The sequence below is a fragment of the Antennarius striatus genome, chromosome 1 (genome assembly GCF_040054535.1).
Source record: "Antennarius striatus isolate MH-2024 chromosome 1, ASM4005453v1, whole genome shotgun sequence".
NCBI classification, from domain to species: Eukaryota; Metazoa; Chordata; class Actinopteri; order Lophiiformes; family Antennariidae; genus Antennarius; species Antennarius striatus.
The window spans coordinates 19,259,574-19,276,821 of NC_090776.1; the positions used below are offsets into that span (position 1 = coordinate 19,259,574).

At 41.7% G+C, this 17,248-nt stretch overlaps 1 protein-coding gene and 1 long non-coding RNA gene across 6 annotated transcripts in view; both read right to left on the bottom strand.

Moving 5' to 3' along the window:
* Nucleotides 1-2,968: 2,968 nt before the first annotated feature.
* LOC137594586 (uncharacterized) lies at nucleotides 2,969-7,270 on the bottom strand. Its single transcript, XR_011035276.1, has 3 exons — nucleotides 7,149-7,270; nucleotides 4,731-4,863; nucleotides 2,969-3,041 (listed from the first exon to the last, which is right to left on the bottom strand). It is a non-coding gene; the product is annotated as an uncharacterized lncRNA (long non-coding RNA).
* Nucleotides 7,271-9,550: 2,280 nt separating this feature from the next.
* Nucleotides 9,551-17,248, bottom strand: part of sox6 (SRY-box transcription factor 6) — a 117,708-nt gene continuing 110,010 nt past the window's right edge. For 3 of the 5 annotated variants that reach the window (XM_068314270.1, XM_068314269.1, XM_068314268.1), the window contains 3 exons: nucleotides 15,636-15,869; nucleotides 15,054-15,270; nucleotides 9,551-14,671 (listed from right to left, as the gene is read on the bottom strand). In XM_068314270.1, coding sequence (XP_068170371.1) covers nucleotides 14,368-14,671; nucleotides 15,054-15,270; nucleotides 15,636-15,869 — 755 coding nt within the window. In that variant the 3' untranslated portion in view covers nucleotides 9,551-14,367. The remainder of the gene's footprint in view (nucleotides 14,672-15,053; nucleotides 15,271-15,635; nucleotides 15,870-17,248) is intronic. The other 2 variants (XM_068314272.1, XM_068314271.1) reach the window with 1 other exon arrangement.

The following is a 17,248-nucleotide window of genomic DNA, read 5'->3' on the forward strand; positions in this document are numbered from 1 at the left end:
GATGGATACAACATCAGTGAGACCGGATTTCGTTCTTTACCACGTGTTGGTGGATGGATACAACATCAGTGAGACCGGATCTCGTTCTTTACCACGTGTTGGCGGATGGATACAACATCAGTGAGACCGGATTTCGTAAGGTAATGGTAATGGTAATGGTAAGTCTTAAAGTTGTATCTCGAGTTACTATCGTATCTTATTTTGGAGGGACTAATCAGGACAGAGGAATCATGTGCGATGCGTCACTGGAGACCCAAACAATGGAAGGAGGTAAGGCCTACAAGCTTCACACATTAAGCAAAGGTCAAAGGAGGAGGGAGCTGGGATCCAGATCCAGGATGGATTCCAAATCCTTGAAGAAGAAGGGAGAGGAGCTAAATTGATAGCACTGAGGCTTCAAGGCTCCTGAACAAGGAGGGAGCTCCATCAAGGACCATCACATGGCTCCTGCCAGCATGAGGGGTGAGGGGTGAAGGAGAACACCCTGTGAGATCAACGTGGAGGACAAAGAATCAAAGCACACGTCTTGTCAGGATGAAAAACAGCTTTTACCTCAAGGGAGAAAACACAACAGTCATCACATGACGTTTAGCCAAAAATAAACCATTGGCTTGTGAGAGGAGGACAGCAGCAGGTGAGAAGAACCAAAAGTCCTGTTGGGTCAATACAGAGGAGCAAGATGAGGGTTGACCTGGATGGAGAACCCTTCATGGATTCAACCAGAGGACATGTTGGTGGCTTGAAGCAAAGAAGTAGTCTCGTGTCCAGCTGGTTTAGACTTTCCCTGAAAAACAGAGATGTCTTTCTATACCTTTCTGGACAATTACCACATTTTAAAAGTAAAAGTACTTTAAGACAGAACAAAGAGTTGCTGGTTGTCGAAATAATTCAGGGCCTCCTCTTGAGAATTACGGAAGTTTACACAGATGGCAGATAGATGTTGGATCGGGGTTTTGTGGGCTGCGTACAAAACATGATCAAGCCAACTTTAGTGCACTAATGAATGGATGTATGCTCGTGTAACAGTCATCAGTGTGAACATCTCCTTTGATGCCTCATCGAGAAAGCTCTTAAACAAAATGTTTGAAGTGTCTGCCTGTGTAATAATGATTTATAATTCTCTTGAACTAATGCAAAATTTGCTGGCGAAATTTTTTTTGAAATAAAAATAAATTGTGCCCGGAGGGTCGAGCCAACATTCAAAAGGAGATCACCCAAGAGCAGCAAATGATTTAATAAGCCACCAGCTCCACTTGTGCATGGAGACGAGCAGAATGGAGGATTTCAAAGTATTTCTAATTAACATCAGTTTATTACTGTGTCAATCTTTTCAGTTGGAGCATGAATGAGCATTAAGAACTGCTTTGCTTAAATATATAACATTACATTAAACTCTCTGGGTTTGATAGTAATGTCTTAACCCAACTTCCAGGTGGAGTAAAAAAAAATCTCTTTACACGTTTCTATCATCACCAGACAAAATCTGAATCTCATCGCGGTGAACCTTTTTAAGCTTTGTCGAAAAAAAAAATCATTAAAAATAGAAAACAAGTTCCAAGATCTTCCCATCGCCATTGCTCCTCCAGGAGCGTCTAAATGAATATTTAATATCGCTTGCATCTATATGATTGCATAGTAATTATCAGAAACCCAAATGCTTGACAAGCTTGGTGTAATATAATTTGTAATATTTTAAATTTGCAGGGGAGACAATGATGAATTCCTCAGATGCCCCGTTTTAATCTTGCGTTGGTTTTTCATCACCACCGCTGCGTCTGCAGAGACCAGAAATGCCCCCAAAAGAGGGGCAGCGGATCCTAAAGAATCACAAGGAAAAGCAGCAGCAATTAAAACGCTGTATTTTAACCTGACGACAAAAACCAGGCCGCTTTCTTCTGCACTATTTTATTCATTCCCTTCTGTTCTCTGAAGATTAAACATGTCAGCAAACTCCTGCAGAACGTTTGTGCTTCACACACCTCTACAACACACAAATACACTGGCAGACACACACAGGTGCACTGACACACACACAATTCCATTATAAAATAACCCAATGTGAGTTTTCTGATGCTGAACGCAGGTTATTAATCCATCAACATCACGAGGCTCCCGCGTCGGTCCCTGGTGTTCGGCTTCTTTCGTTCCAAAACGGTCATAAAAGTTTAAATTCCGCGTTCTCATTTCTCAGAGGACTTTTGGATTGTCTCGACAATCACACACCAGACAACAACAGCTGTGTGCAACACCCGGTCGATCTATCCGCCGATCCGAACCCTGATCATTAGCATATTGATCACTATTAATTGGTGATTATACCCTGTGAATTACAAACAGTCTTGCCTTAAAAACTGACAGTTTTATGTGAACAAACCAGATGAAAGATTTAACGCTTCACACATTTGTTTGTTTCTTTAGCGCCCCCCACCCCGCTTTCCATTTACTTCTTGAACGTCCCTTGGCGCACTTTCCTCTGAGTACAGTCATGTTTACAACAAAGAGACTTCCCCCTCTACACATTTACATAAATATATATCTGTACCAATCAGGAGGCAGGAACAAAGCGGCCTCTTCCGTAAGGTAGCAGCTTTTAATCCACGACTCCTTCTGCCTCTATGCATTCATGTTAAATTCATGCAATATACTGGATCAGCACTCTGTCTCTCTGAATGGGGAGGAAAGTGTCCTGATTGTGGTAATTATTTAACAATAGGGCACATTTTAAAGCCACACATGCAGTAAAGCCCCCCAATATGACCATACAGCACAAACCATTATCAGACTCAAGGCTCGGGGGCCAAATGTGGCCCTCCACGTGATTTTTTGTGCGAGAGCATAAAAGGTCAGAGTGTCTAAAAATAAATAGGTCAAAAGTGTGCTTTGAACAAAACTACATTTCCCACAATGCAGTAATTCAGCCCATTTAACTCCGACAAAAACGTTGTGAACAAAGTTAATGTCCTAACTTGTGTTTGATGATATTTTTCTTTATTGATTGATAGTTTGATCCTTGATTGATGGAGTTCTGTGGGTTTAGTAACCTGACAAATTAAAAGGATTTGTTAGAACAGACGAACAAACAAACATGTTTTTTTCTGTGTAACTGTTACTTATTTTACATTTATTTTATATTACAGTATTTTCCGCACTATAAGGCGCACCGGACTATAAGGCACACCCTCAATAATTTGCTTGTTTTATAATTTATTTCATATACATGGCGCACCGGATTATAAGGCGCACACAATAAAAAATAAATAAAACTTTGATAAACTGCAGCGGCTGTAGTTGCGCAATCCGTCCACTAGATAGAGCCGTGCTGCTCATGCAGTCATGATTGCATTCATGACTTCCTGTCTACCTTTGAATGGCCCCTATTGTTATGTCAATAAGCCATTCTGAGCCTCATCAAGGAAACCTGATCACTTGATCACTTTGCCATCTTAGAAAGAAGTCAACACGCATATTAAAAACCTGACATTAAAAACTGGTGAAATTCATTACGAGTGCAGTCAGTGCGAACAGAGCGGATTATTTCCTGATCTGAAGTTCGAATCAGATATTTAAGCTCCGACGTTCGTCTTCGTTTATTAATTAAATATTGTTTCGATAGATCGGTAGTCCAGTCGGAGGTGAGGTGCAGCTATTTGCTGCTGTGTTTCCTAAACAAATATTTAACTAGTTTTTAATGTCAGGCAGCTAATTTACTGGCAAATCTGTTGTGTTTTACTCCTAGAGCTGACTTTAACGTCGGTGTCTCACCGCCGTGAATCTCACAGCACGTCGCTGCAGACAGAAAACACAAGCCTGAATGCGCCCCTCCGCCTCCCCCCCAGAGCTATCAACTACATTTGTAAATCAGTTGCAGCACACCCGTTGGCACCTTTGTCTAGCAGTGACTCCACTCTTGAAATTCCAGAAAAGGCTGGAAGTTCAGCTTTGAGGGTCTTTCATTCACCTTTATGCCAGTTTCTCCGTGTGTTTCCACAGACTAACAGAATGGACCGTCACTAGATTCCAGATGACAGCACAATGATATTTTTTAGACCAATTAAGTTTAAAGTGGGTTATTTCCGACGCCAAATAGTTAGTAAATACTGAGATCAGTCAGTCAGTCAAACTTTATTAATAGAATTGTTGAAAGTTCCTTATGTTTTGCTACATAATCACCGGTGCTCCTACAGTCTGCTCTACCGTCTGAGAGCAGCTCAGTCAGAGCCGGGACTTCGGTGACGCCCCTTGACTACCGTTGTTAGGGGGCGTGGGCCCGAGTGCCCTGTGAGGGGGCTCCTCTGGTGGCGGAGTGCGGCATGACTGGCGGCCAGACTGCCGGCTTTTTTTCAGCGATCATGTTTTTAACTATGGGATTATGAGAAAATTTTAGGCTTTTAGGTGCGCCTTATAATGCGGAAAACACGGTACTTGTAGTTAGATTTAGTTACATTTATAAGTTACATCTGGCCCTTTGAGGACAGTCATTATGTTGAAAATAAGTTTGACACCCATTCTATACACGGTTGTGGTTTATTGAAGTTAATATCAAAGCTGAACAAGTTGCACACAGTTTTGTCGACAGAGACACAATAAATGCTGCATAATTTTCTGAAAAGTTTTATTTGACTTCAGGGAACAGAACCCTGATTGTCACGTAGATATTATTTCTATTCACAGTCAGGATACTGCAGGAAGTTTAAACCTACAATCTAAATCATTTCTTCGTTCCTTCTCACCTGCGCTACTCCGACATTCTGGCATTCAAAATTCAAATAAGAAATAAATGTTGAATCTTTTTCGCACAAAGGGAAGATTGAAGCGTCAGCCAGCGCCGCACTAGAAGTTCTTTTCATTCTCATTCACGACTGCCTTTAAAGAAAAAGAAAATGACAGTTAGTACATCAAATAGGACACACATGGAAAAATAATTTTGAGACTCACTTTTTAATATTTCAAGCAGAATATAATGTAAGCAAACATCCACACGGAGGAATATGCCCATTAACTTTATAAGTGTACTTGCAGATTCCAAGTAGGAATCCATAGATCATATTATGAGACAGCTGCAATACACAAATCATATTCATTGAATTACACAAATTACAGATGTAGCTCAAAACCTCTGAAACGTGATGATGAATCCCTTTTTTAACTTCCGGCTGATAGTTCGTCAGGCTGCACTGCGCCGCAAAAGTGTTGCGCTTGTGAAAAATGCATGAATTACTAATTAATGAGGCATTCTTGCAACATTTACATATTTATAAAGGTATGTAATTCACATATGCATGAGAGCACTGAGTAATAGCTTTGAGAGAATGCCGCGTATTCCGAGAAAGAAATCTTTTATGTTTGTTAAATTCTTTAAAAAAAAAAAAAAAAAAGCTAAGGGAGCAGAGGATTTTTATAAAAAAAAAAAAACGAAAAGAAAAATAAAACATGACACATTTATTCTTTCCTTTCCGTCCCCCGTCCCCCCCCCCTGTCAGAAATGCATTTGAATGCTTTGGAGGACAAATGCACTAAGGAGGTGCGGTGATGTGAAACATTATGCAAAATGACTTTTTCTGAAATACTGTCCCGTGTGGATTTTCAAAAGTTCATTTAGCAACCCAGTGTTGGAAACAACTGCTCAGTAAATCCAGTTGATTTGCATGGACAGAAATACATTTTAGCAAGGAGACGCAGCCCCCCCTCCCCTTCTCCTGTTCTCCTGTAAAACAATCCCTGTGATGTATCTCCCTCTCGGATTCGTTTTTCAAAATAAACCCGACGCTTAGAGGTCACATATTGTCTCCTCAGTTTTAAATTGTAATCTAAAATCTTTTGCTTTGTCAGTTTCCACATCCGTTATTTGCTTTTGTCGCTTTTTGCTTTTGCTTTTGGAGTCGAGCCATTTCGGCGAAGCAGATCCAAACCGCTTTGGCTAGAATTCCGGCCTGTCCCTCTTGTGAATGCGCCCCCTCTATTGTTTCAACCCCATCACAAAGGCTTTGTGAAAGCTGTCCCAAATATGGGTCAAAACAGCACAAATAACATTCGGATGGTTCCTAGGCTCTCCTAAAGAATGACAAGTCCAACAAAGCCACGTCGAGCTCCTCATCCTGTGCCATTGTCTTCCCGTACGAACTCTAAGCGGGGCCTTTCCAACCATTCCAGATTTTTTGTCAGGGCCGCTCGGACATTGCCCAGCTTTAGCAGCAGGCTTGGCCTCATCAGAATACCACGCAGAGTCTGATCCTTTATTCCACTACAAAAATTGGCCTCTGATTGCTTTGTACAAAATGTCTAACGAGAAAGAACATCGAGTCACAAGGAAGAATAGTCTCTCTGGCCAGAGGGGCCTCGTGAATTTCAAAATAAAACTTCTTGTCCAGCAGTGAATTGTTAAATCCACACAGCAACAAAGTCGTATTTTCCAAGGCCACAAATTCCAAGGTGAAAAACAATCTAGACGATTAACTTAAGGAGTAAAGAACAATGATTTTAGATATTGAAACCTTTAAAATCTAAATTCAGAAAGACCTCAAACAAGTCGTCATAAATAGAGGCTCACAAAAGATTAACGACAAACGAACCTTTTCAAAGCGCGCAACCGGAGAAAAGTAGGTTTGTGCAAGATGTGGGAAAGCCGACAACAAGGATGCTCAAGTTTGTGTTTAACCTTGCAGGACTTTTGGAAGGCACTCCTGAGCATCAGGCGCAGGGTTTTGGCAACCGCACAGGGAGCCTGGTGGGTCAGCGCTTCTCCGGGAGCTGCTACTCCACACTAATCTATTTTAAACCATCTGTGAAATTAGCAAGATTTCCTAAGTCCTTCACCTCGAAGGATTAAAGCATCGCAAAGGGGTCTGGGCTGTTCTTCCACGCTGTTCTTCTGTGCATGTTTGATGACTCCGGAGATCAATCCCAAATTCCTTCCTTTGACCTGAGCGATAGATCGGAATGAGGTGGAAAACGGCAAATAAGTTAAAGAAGAATGCATCTATTTATAACAAATTTAAAATAATTACCGCGGTGGAAAATCAGGAAATGACCGGACAGGTTTTTCCTGCATCTGCTAACCAGGGAGAGCCGAACCTAAGCTCGGAAGAACCTCTGCAGAGAAGCCATGAGTCAACTGTAATGAGAGAATCAGATAAATAACAGCTGCTCACGGTGAAGCGGTGCCGTCTGACGGATTTGTCCGGTCCGACGGGCTGCAGCATCTGACATTTCCAAATGAGTAAAATATTGTTCTGGGCTCTCCTCGCTGCTCCGCGTCCTGCCGGTGTTTAGTCATCGGAGTAGTGAAATAGCAGCCCCGCCGCTCGGCGACAGCATCGCTGTATTAATTATTATCCAATCTTCAAACATACACATCTTTGCACAACAGTGACAGTTAATCCAAACAGGCCACTCACAGACGGCGGCAGCGCTCCAAATAGTCCCCCCACCTCCCCTCTTTTCCTGGTCTTTTACCCCGACCTCTCATTGGGTTTGTAGTGCTAAAGCAGAACCCATCGCTAACAGCAGTTCAGCAGTGTTACAGCTTCATTCAGACAATACGTAGACGGATGCGCGGAGATTCTCCGTGCCATTAATTGTCTTGCAGGCTCGGAAAATCACTATCAGATTTACTGTGCAGAGGTGTGTGTCGGGTTTTCCATCCTCTGCTGGAGAATGCTTACACAGACATCCATGACGGGGCCTGCAGTTAAACCGGAGCTTTCATATGCTCCTGGGAAGGCAGCCTGCAGCCGGCGGTAAAACACCCCGAGATTGATGAGGGCGACCAATCGGCTTCCCCAAATGTTTAAAAAGATTTTACTTCTCACTGTCTATTGATTTTTTTCCTCTTTCTAGAGGTGTAAATACTGTAAATCAGTGAAGTGTGTGAAGATAACACTGTCAATGTTTTGTTGTTGTTGTTGTTTAAATGAAGCGAGTGTTGAACTCCAAATAATTATGAAGATAATGAGCAATAGATGGCAGACGTCCAGAGCAGGATGATGGACGTGGTCTGGGTGTACAGTTCTCAAGATGACCTCCGGCTTTGGCACGAAACAAACACACACACACACACACACACACGAAACCTTCCTGTCTGAATGTTTGCTCACAGGAGGTCAAGGAACCTCAACCCCAACACGTGCATTTTTCTTGTACTAAACCACAGAGATAGCCGACGAATAAAAACACAGTTTGGTTTAAATCTGATAAACTGGATGTTTATAAGAAGCCAGCATCAATTTTTTTTACTCTTACTTTTTTATTTTTGTGTGCCAGGGTATCAGTATTGTTACGTTTTTGTAAAGTGTTGACTGAATAAAAGATGTAATGAGGACGATAATAGGTTTAAATATTCTCTGTTCCTCTATGAGTATTGTTTCCTGTAAGGACCGGCTTGTCAAACAAATACTGTTGGCTAGTCATTTTGCACTTTTTGAATATTAATCGACAATAACCTCCACCAACCAACATGGTGGTTATAGCAGCTAACATTACCGCTAGGTGCGGCTGCGCTAAACAATAAAAACATGCAAAACATGCAAAGTAAGACAAAAAAAATAAAGGGACGGTCCCAAAAATGACCCTGGTGCCAGTTAAAGGTCGTTTACATTAAAACCACGTTGAGTCATTCAGAAGTAATAGTTATCATTAAGGAGTTAACTATCTTTTTGATTTAAACATCACTGCTGTGAATAAATCTGTAATTAATGTTTCCTGCAGGAAGTTTAAATCTGTTCTACATTCAGTCATCTCCAACATGGACTTGAATCTGACCACGAAGGCTTCGGCGGTGATGAGTCATCATCCTCACCTGCCGTAGCTATCGCGGCCTCCGCCATCTGCAAATTGAACTGTTCAAAACAAAACAGCGAGCACTTTGAACTCGGCTGACGACGACAGGTATAGTACTCGGTTTTTATCTGGTGACGAACGCCGCGATGCGTTCGGGTCCCGGTTTTTAGAAAAGAAAAGATTCATCTGCCAACTTCAAAGCTGCATTTCAAAGCAACAAGCGGCGGGAAACTTTACAGGAATGTAGCGGTGGTTTTTGACAAGTGTGTAAATGTCAGAAATACGATATTTGTCTTTAAAATTGTGGAAACTTCTCAACGGAAAAAGTTATGTTTCCAAAAAAATACAATAAATGGAGTTGCCACTACCCAGCATATCCCATCACGAGCAGGTTTAGAGCCTTATCACTCAGCGTTTTTTAACGAGTTATATCCCATTACTGGTACTTAAAACCCACTTGATGCAAGCCGAGACGTTAATGCTGCCGTTATTGCTAGCTAACGATAAAAATAGGTGCATTCAATGTCTGCTTAAATTTTCCAGCTTCACTTACCTGTAAATGCGAAGAACCTCCTGTAGAGTTCGTTCTAATTTTTTTTGTAATTGTACACAAAGGATAATGAAAATTTGATGGTGTAATATTTTTACGCAGTATTTTCATTGTGTGTTGTAATGGATACGCATCTTTAAATGAACTAAAACAAGCCGACACTGTTTGGAAAAAGCAGGAAATCATGGGACAAATGCTTCCACAATAAAAGTAATCGCTCAGATCTTAAAACAAAACGTCTTTTTAATTTGTGTCAACAGCAGTACAAAAGATGGAGTGATGGGAGAAGTTTTCTGTAACACAATATTTTGTCTCTCACAGAAAAGGAGGAAATTCTTGAGGTAAATGAGCTTAGACAGGCAGTTATTCATCCCACTGTTGTATCGTGACGATGGACTGAGACATACAGAAAATGGTGCTAAATTAAAAAGTTGGACTGAATTGATCCTGTGGGGGTAATTTACTCGCGTATGCACATTCCTACAGTGCTGGGGCGCACCTGAACGTGTCGCTGAGCGGTTTGTTTTTACTTGATATAGTGTATTAATACTACCAAAGCCGCGGAGATGGCTCTCCACACACACCACGGTAAAATTATTCACCTTAAGTTTACCTCACGTCAATACTGCACATGGAAACCAAAGACTTGCTGGTGTACACTTTGAAGCCGAGCAAAAACAAAACAGACATAAAAAATAAAAATAAAAATTTAGTAACATTTTTTTTTTCTTTTTAACAATAATAGCCCTAGCAAATAATTGATCTATTGTACTGTGTAAAGAAGAATGTGAACACAAATGTGATGGCAACATTTTTTTTTTAAGTTGAATTAAAAACTTTACATTGGACTGTACAAGATATTATGATAAACTATTTACATATTCAGACATAAACTTTTTTTAAGCAGCAACAGACACTATGTATTTCATTTTCTCTAATAACACCCAAACAAAACTTGCCGTGGGCCTAGGTACCTGCCAGGGGGGGGGGGCGAGGGGAAATATTTCTACGCAGAAAATTGTATCAGGCTGCCAGCAATTTCAAAATAATGGCTCCAGTGATAGAAGAGCCACACACAGTGTTGCTTGAGAGACGACTCTAAAAAGCAAAAAAGTACCAAAGACAACTTTAAATGTTGCCCCGAACGACAACTTTTACACTTCTGAACAGCAGCTAGCATGTCAGTCCAGCATGTCAGTGAATTGTGCTGATTAAATTAACACAGAGAACATTCCCACCATATACATCACAAAATTCAGACAAAAAAAAAAGAAAATAAAAGAAGAAGAAATTACAGTAAGTAATGTCGAGACAGCTTTGAAGGCTTTTGTCTATTTCATTGAAACCGTTTCCATGACAGAGAAAACATTTTGAGGGGAGGGGAAGGGGACTGGATAGTTGTGAACATTAAAAAATCGGCTACGCGCAAAAACATGAGAGAATTAACAAAGAAGAAGAAGAAGACGACGAACGCACAATGTTTGTGCATTTTTCCACATTTAAATAAATATTTTGCACGCTCCCACCCATCAGAAAAACAATCGTTCATGAAGACGTGAGCGTGCATGCAGGATTTCAGGACGTTGTCAGCTCCTCATGAGGAAGTTTTGCCAAATACTATGAGGGCTGTAGTAAAACACAAAACACAGATATAGAGCATACCATTTAGATTGTGTCATGATTGGCAAGATGATTCATTAACTATTATACATCAAGTGCTTGTTTGAACGAGTACCTTTATGGACAACTTCTCTACGCCGACAAGTCTGAGTAGAGCTTTTATTTGATTGGTTCTCTGAGTATGGGATGGAGAAGGGGAGGAGGGGTGGGATTATCCAAACATAAGCAAACAAGTTGCTTCTCTTTGTGTCGGATTAAATACTGCTCTCTTCCAATAAGCAGAAAAACTCTGCATCTACATGAGGTACAGTGACTTGTCAGGTTTTAAAAATATGAAACCACATACAAAAATAAAACAAGAAAAAAAAATCAAATAAAATAGACCAGCCAAATACATAACTTATACTTCACTAATGGACAAAAATATATTTCCTATGTTATATTTACAATAAAACCTAATGAGATGGTGAATTCATGGGAAAAAAAAGTTGTTGTTTTTTATCTCAAATTTGCGATTTTTTTCCCCCCATTTCTGATTGTTTGTTGCTGAGATTTTAGAGCCAGCAGTGGCTAATAAATACAATATGCTGATAGTCGACAGTTTCAAATACAATATACACCGAAGTCAGGTTTTTTTGAAGGCCAAACCAGCCTGCTGTTAAATGTTCTGCTCACATTTCTTGTGCTGAGTCTCTCCCCTAGGCAGCCCTCACGTTTAAAGAAAATATTCATTCATCTTACGTGTCCTTGCATAAATAAACAAAAAATAAGTAGACAAACAAAATGTCTAAAAATCTGGCAACTGTGAGAGCAAACCCACTTGAGTCCGACGGGGGAATTTTGTTCATTCGGGGTGTTTTTCCTCAAACAGCTTCACATTAATCAGAATTGATAAAAATACAATTTATATCCAGTGCTTGTAACACTTATGAAATATTGTCTCCTTGTGAGTTCTTGTCGTTTTTTCCGTTATTTTTTTCCATTTTTTTTTCTTTTGCTCTTTAAGCACAGTCAAGTTTCAGTTCGGTGAAGAGACCTTGTTGTTGTTGGGTTTTTTTTTAAACTACCAGCCCACCAGAGCAGTGTGGCGTGGTCAAGAAAATATTTACAGTCACATACAAATCAATCTGACCACCGGCAAACAGGAGCGAACAGCTTAAAAAGACCAAACGGGTTGACTTGAATGGAAATCCACTTGTTTTTTGTTGATGTCGTTGTTCATCCTTAAAATATCTTGTGCCTCAAAATTATACAAAAAGATGTGATGGGGAAAAAAAGAGCAATTATTGATGGGGTGATTAAAAAGTAGAAACAATAGAAGCCAGCGCTGAGAATAAGACCGTAAGTGTACAGTAGATATGAGTGCTTAAGATATAAAGAACCATCTGTACCAATAAGAGCTGGGAGGGAAATGCAGTGACCAGCAGTGGGTGGAATCTTAGCCACTTCAATCCAGAAACCAGCCATTCAGGCCTTTTCAACACAACTCTCTACTTTCTGAAACGGACAGGTTCAAGGGCATGGGAGGGGAAGTAGCTGGACTCATGCATTAATAATGCCTTGTTTCAGATGATACCCAATCGTCAGTCATTTTAATAATCCCCCACAGCTTGATGTACTTGTTCCATCTGCTCGCCAGCGCCCGGTGATTGGGACGGGGTGGGAGCACCGCGGAGGCCTCACCGCCGCTACTTTGATGGAGAGCACAATGACTCCCGCTCCCCATTTTTATTGTTTCCCTTTCCTTGCAAGTGTTTCCTCCTCATCCGAGCCAGATGGCGCCCCCTGGGTGCTGAGGTTGCCACAGGCAGGGGTCAGAGCAGGGCAGGGCAGGGCAGGGCAAGGAGGGGAGCCACTTAGACCTTCTGCCTTGTAAAGAGGATCTGAGTCCCAACATCAAGGCCTAGGGTGGAGGCTTTGTGCCCCTTGTGTCTGTTCTCACATGTTGCCCCAAGTGCATTCCAAAGCCGATGAGATTATTAAAACATAAGGCTCAAGGGTGACAGGATAAGATTTTGAGCAACAAAAATCCATTTTTAAGTTCCGCCTGTTGTGTTTCTATGACAAGGTAATTTAAAGATATTTTAGCCTCTCAATCCGGTTCATAATATCCTCACAAACCTCTTAAGACTACAGCAGTAATCACTCTTCCGTGCTCCGATTTAAGACTTCTTAGTGTCAATTTAAGATTTACAATGTCGAAAAAGAATTAGGATTGAAAAAAAAGGAGTTCTAAGACCTAAGACTTTAAACTTGCAGTCTGAATGAGGCCAAAGTGTTCAGCGGAGCATACTGCCACCACACATTGAACAACATCAATTTGAGATTGTAATGCCCCCAAAGCTGCCTTTTTGCCTGTGCTTCCAATCCCACAGATTGGAGGCCCTTGTCCCGTTAGCATTCTGGCGTTATTACAAGCACTGATTAAGAACTTGGTGAGTCAGACTGGGATGCTGGAAAAAGAGTTGAGGATACCACGGTGTGCAAGGAGAAGGGACGGTAAAGACTGACCGGTTTCACCGATGATCACTGCATTGGACTCCCTGGAGAATAGCTAGCATCTCAAGCTACCACCCAAAAATGTTCCACACTGTAACCTCCTGCAGAGCCCGCTGCGTCTGTGTTCCTGAGTTTCATGTGTGGATTCTGTCAGGGCGAATTAAAAAAGAATGGAATCATGAAGCCGTAGTACGAGATCAAGAGATTGTCCAAGACTCACAAAGTCTCTCCCAAAAGACTTAGATTTTTAAAATGACTTGAAATGTTTGGCACTTCTGCACTAAATGCATTCTGAATAATATTGATAACAAAAAAAACTCTAATAATAATACAAATAATAATAATATAATGTTATTTTCTTTTTGAGTAACTTGGAATTACTCCACTCTGTATGAATTTTAAGATATTTTGTACTGGTAATCATTGAATTTTAATTAAAAACATTCACAAGCTGTTGGCTGGCACACTATACCTGAGTGAGAATATTATTCCCATCTTGAACAGTTATGCAATATATCAAAATCACCTAATTGAAGATGAAAAACATGGCAAATGTCTAAGAATTATAGGTTAATATCAAATATTAAATTTCAAGTTCCATCTTCAGTTCTTGGCAATTACATATTTGTGTCAATGTCCATGATCAAATGAAAACAATAAACAATGTGATAAAAAAAAAATGAAATTACCACAACCAAACTGCTTCACACACGTTAAGAAACACTTAAGACCAAATAGCTTTTGATTCAGACGAAGCCACGTCGGCATGCTGGCTCCTATGTGATAAACTATTGTTAATCTGAACATTTTGAAAACCTTTGTGGTGTCGTTTTATTTTGCTCTTTCGCTCCCTTGGGTCAGCCCTCTGGCCACCGTCCTGCTTTGTCGTGGCGTCCACGTTGGCCTGTTGGACGGCGGAGGTCTCAGTTGGCGTTGACTGGCTCTTGCGTGTCATTTTCACTACTATAGTCTGATTTGGGCTCGTCCTCGAAATCCTCATACATGTCCATCTCGTCCTCGCCGTTGACCGGCTCACTGTTTCCCATGGCGTTGGGCTCTAGCTTCATGTTATAGGTGCTCTGAATGACAGGGATAGACGGCTCCGGACTCGCCGAGGCGCTCGAGCACTCCGACGTCATCTGAGGCGAGGGCGTGGTGGTCGCCATGGTGATGGCTCCGGGGTAGACCATACTGGCGCTGGTAGTTATAGGAAGCTGCGGCGGCTGTCTGGATGTAAGAAGCAAAAGAGGAAATAGAATTTGATGCAAACATTCCTTTAAAAGAGGAAAGAGAACAAGGTTGGAGTGTGTGTGCAGTTTCTTATCAAATTCTTGCAGTTTTTGAGATCTGGGAAAATAATTTGGGAAAAGACAAGTTCTCCTGACAGTCTGCGTTTAAAAGTGTTGAGAAACACTACCCAGTTTATTGGCGACATAAAACAAAAGTACACTTGAATGCTGCTGTCCTGGATAGTAGGTTCTAGAGTCACTGAAACTTATGGCTGACCTGGGAACACCTGGAAGAAGTTTCATCGACTGTAAACTTCTACTGCTACCCCCTACTTCAGGTGTGCATGTCAGGCTGGTTCGTTTATTGACTGGAAGCCTACCCAACAGTGAAGAACTGCCTCATCTCTTGTCTCCTTGAGCGCATCATCTGCTTGTACTCTCCAATGCGGAGCTTCTTCCCGTCGATTATGCAGGTCCTCTTGGGCCGGGGCTTGTACTTGTAGTTGGGATACTTCTCTAGGTGGAGTTTACTCAAGCGGGCCTGCTCCTCGTAGTACGGCTGCTTGTCCTGGTTGGACATGGACTTCCACCGGGAGCCTGCGGGAACATTCAGATTTAGTTTTAGCGCTGCAGCTCTGTGTCCTACAAGCTGCTGGGTGACAGCACTTTTAACAGCGTTGATGTATGGACTCCAACGCTGAACGGACAAGACCCATTTAGCCTCTGTCATTTTTCATGTCAAACGCTTGTGGGAGTGATGGGCTATAAATCCATCTGTGGGTGGGGGTGACCCAGAGCACAGTGGCTTATGAGGTAATCGACACTCCTCCTTTAGATAGTTGGGACCAGATCAGCTCTGCTTATTGGAGAGCAAATCAAACATTTACCTTTACAGACTAAAGTTAAACCATCTGAGAAGGACATTATTCAAATGAGTAGTATTTTAATTTGAAAGGGCTTACCCAAAATCTTGCTTATGTTGGAGTTGTGCATGTCAGGGAAAGCCTGGAGGATCTTACGTCGCTCGTCCTTCGCCCACACCATGAACGCGTTCATCGGCCGTTTAATGTGAGGCTCGTTGTTGTTCCTTCCCCGGGCTTCCCTGAAGACTCGTGCCTCCGTAGATCCAGCGCCTCCTGTTGGCCAACAATAATAGGGTTGGGGTTTATCTGCAGAGCCATTTATTTCCTTGAACCCTACAACAACCAGAGCAGCAACAGGAAGAGAGAGAGAGACAGCAAGGCAAGACATCGGTTAAATGACGAGCCACGTTCGGGACTCTCCTTCATCGACCGCCATCAGCGAAGTCTTCATCGTAAACCTCCTTTCAGGTGAGGTCCACAGATCTTTCTGAAAGGAGGGAACCTCACGGATGAGTGGACAACCAGACTTGACATATCTTATCGTTTATGTGCTGTAAAAGTAAATACATTGTCAGCTGGGGGGGGGGTGCTCTTAAACTTAAGTCCTGTTCTATCCAATGGAGAAGAAGACCTTGGATTTCAATGGCAGTTAAATATTTTTCCTGCAGGCGTTCACACGTTGCTGCTTGGCCACAAACATTTCAATCTGACATTCATGGTGTCCATAAAAAGAGCAAGAATGCCAACATAAATTACAAAAATGGGACTTGAGGCAGTCTCTTAAAATTATTCCTCTGCTTTACTCTTTTTCCTCTTCCTCTGTCTTACTTCCTCTACCACACACACACACACACACACACACACACACACTTTTGCAATTTCTGCAAAGTGCCGTTTCTCAATCAGGGCATTCACAATCAGCATAAGAGAGTTTCTCTCAGTATTAAACTGTACATCAGACTGATAATGATTTCTGTTTGCGTGCGCATTTGCTTCCTTTTATATGTGAGATGTGAAAGAATTAAATAAAAGCTGTATGAATATTTAAACAAACAAAAACATGTTGATAAACAAGGCTTGAAAAATAAGACAAAAAAAGCCTTCCATATGCTACGATACATCTTTAATGATCTCAAATCTGGAAAAGAAAGCTCGGGATGACTCATGCATATTTCATCATCCACATGTGAAGCCTTCTCATTAGACCGTTCCTCTAGCAGCCTTGGCACGCGTTACCTGGGGTTTGATTTCTTTTATTATTTCGGCTGATAAACAAAATCTAACTCTTAATGAGTGATGGGGAAAAAAAGTCCGCAAAATCTCACTCCGCTCCGATCGCCCAAAACGCTGCTGCATCGTTTGTGAAAAGTGACGAAGAGGTCGGCCCCTCGGAGCCCACATCCGATCACACACGTCGGGTGGAATCCAGACGGAGGTGTGCTGGAAGGTTGGGTTTTTTTTATATGTTGGTTGAGAATGTTTGAGGTCCAGCTGCCCTCCAGGAAACCCGTTTCTCCCGGCACAAAAGCCCCGCAAATCGATTTTCCCCGGCTCATGTTTAACGGTTAAACAGCCGTGTTTATTATCCTCGGAGGCTTTTCCTTCACGTGGGAGGCGATGGTGAGAAATGCGTGTGTGTGTGTGTGTGAATGCAAGTTAGAGTAGATTTGTCGGTTTCTTCTCCAACAAAAAAATTTCTAACTCACCTAGAA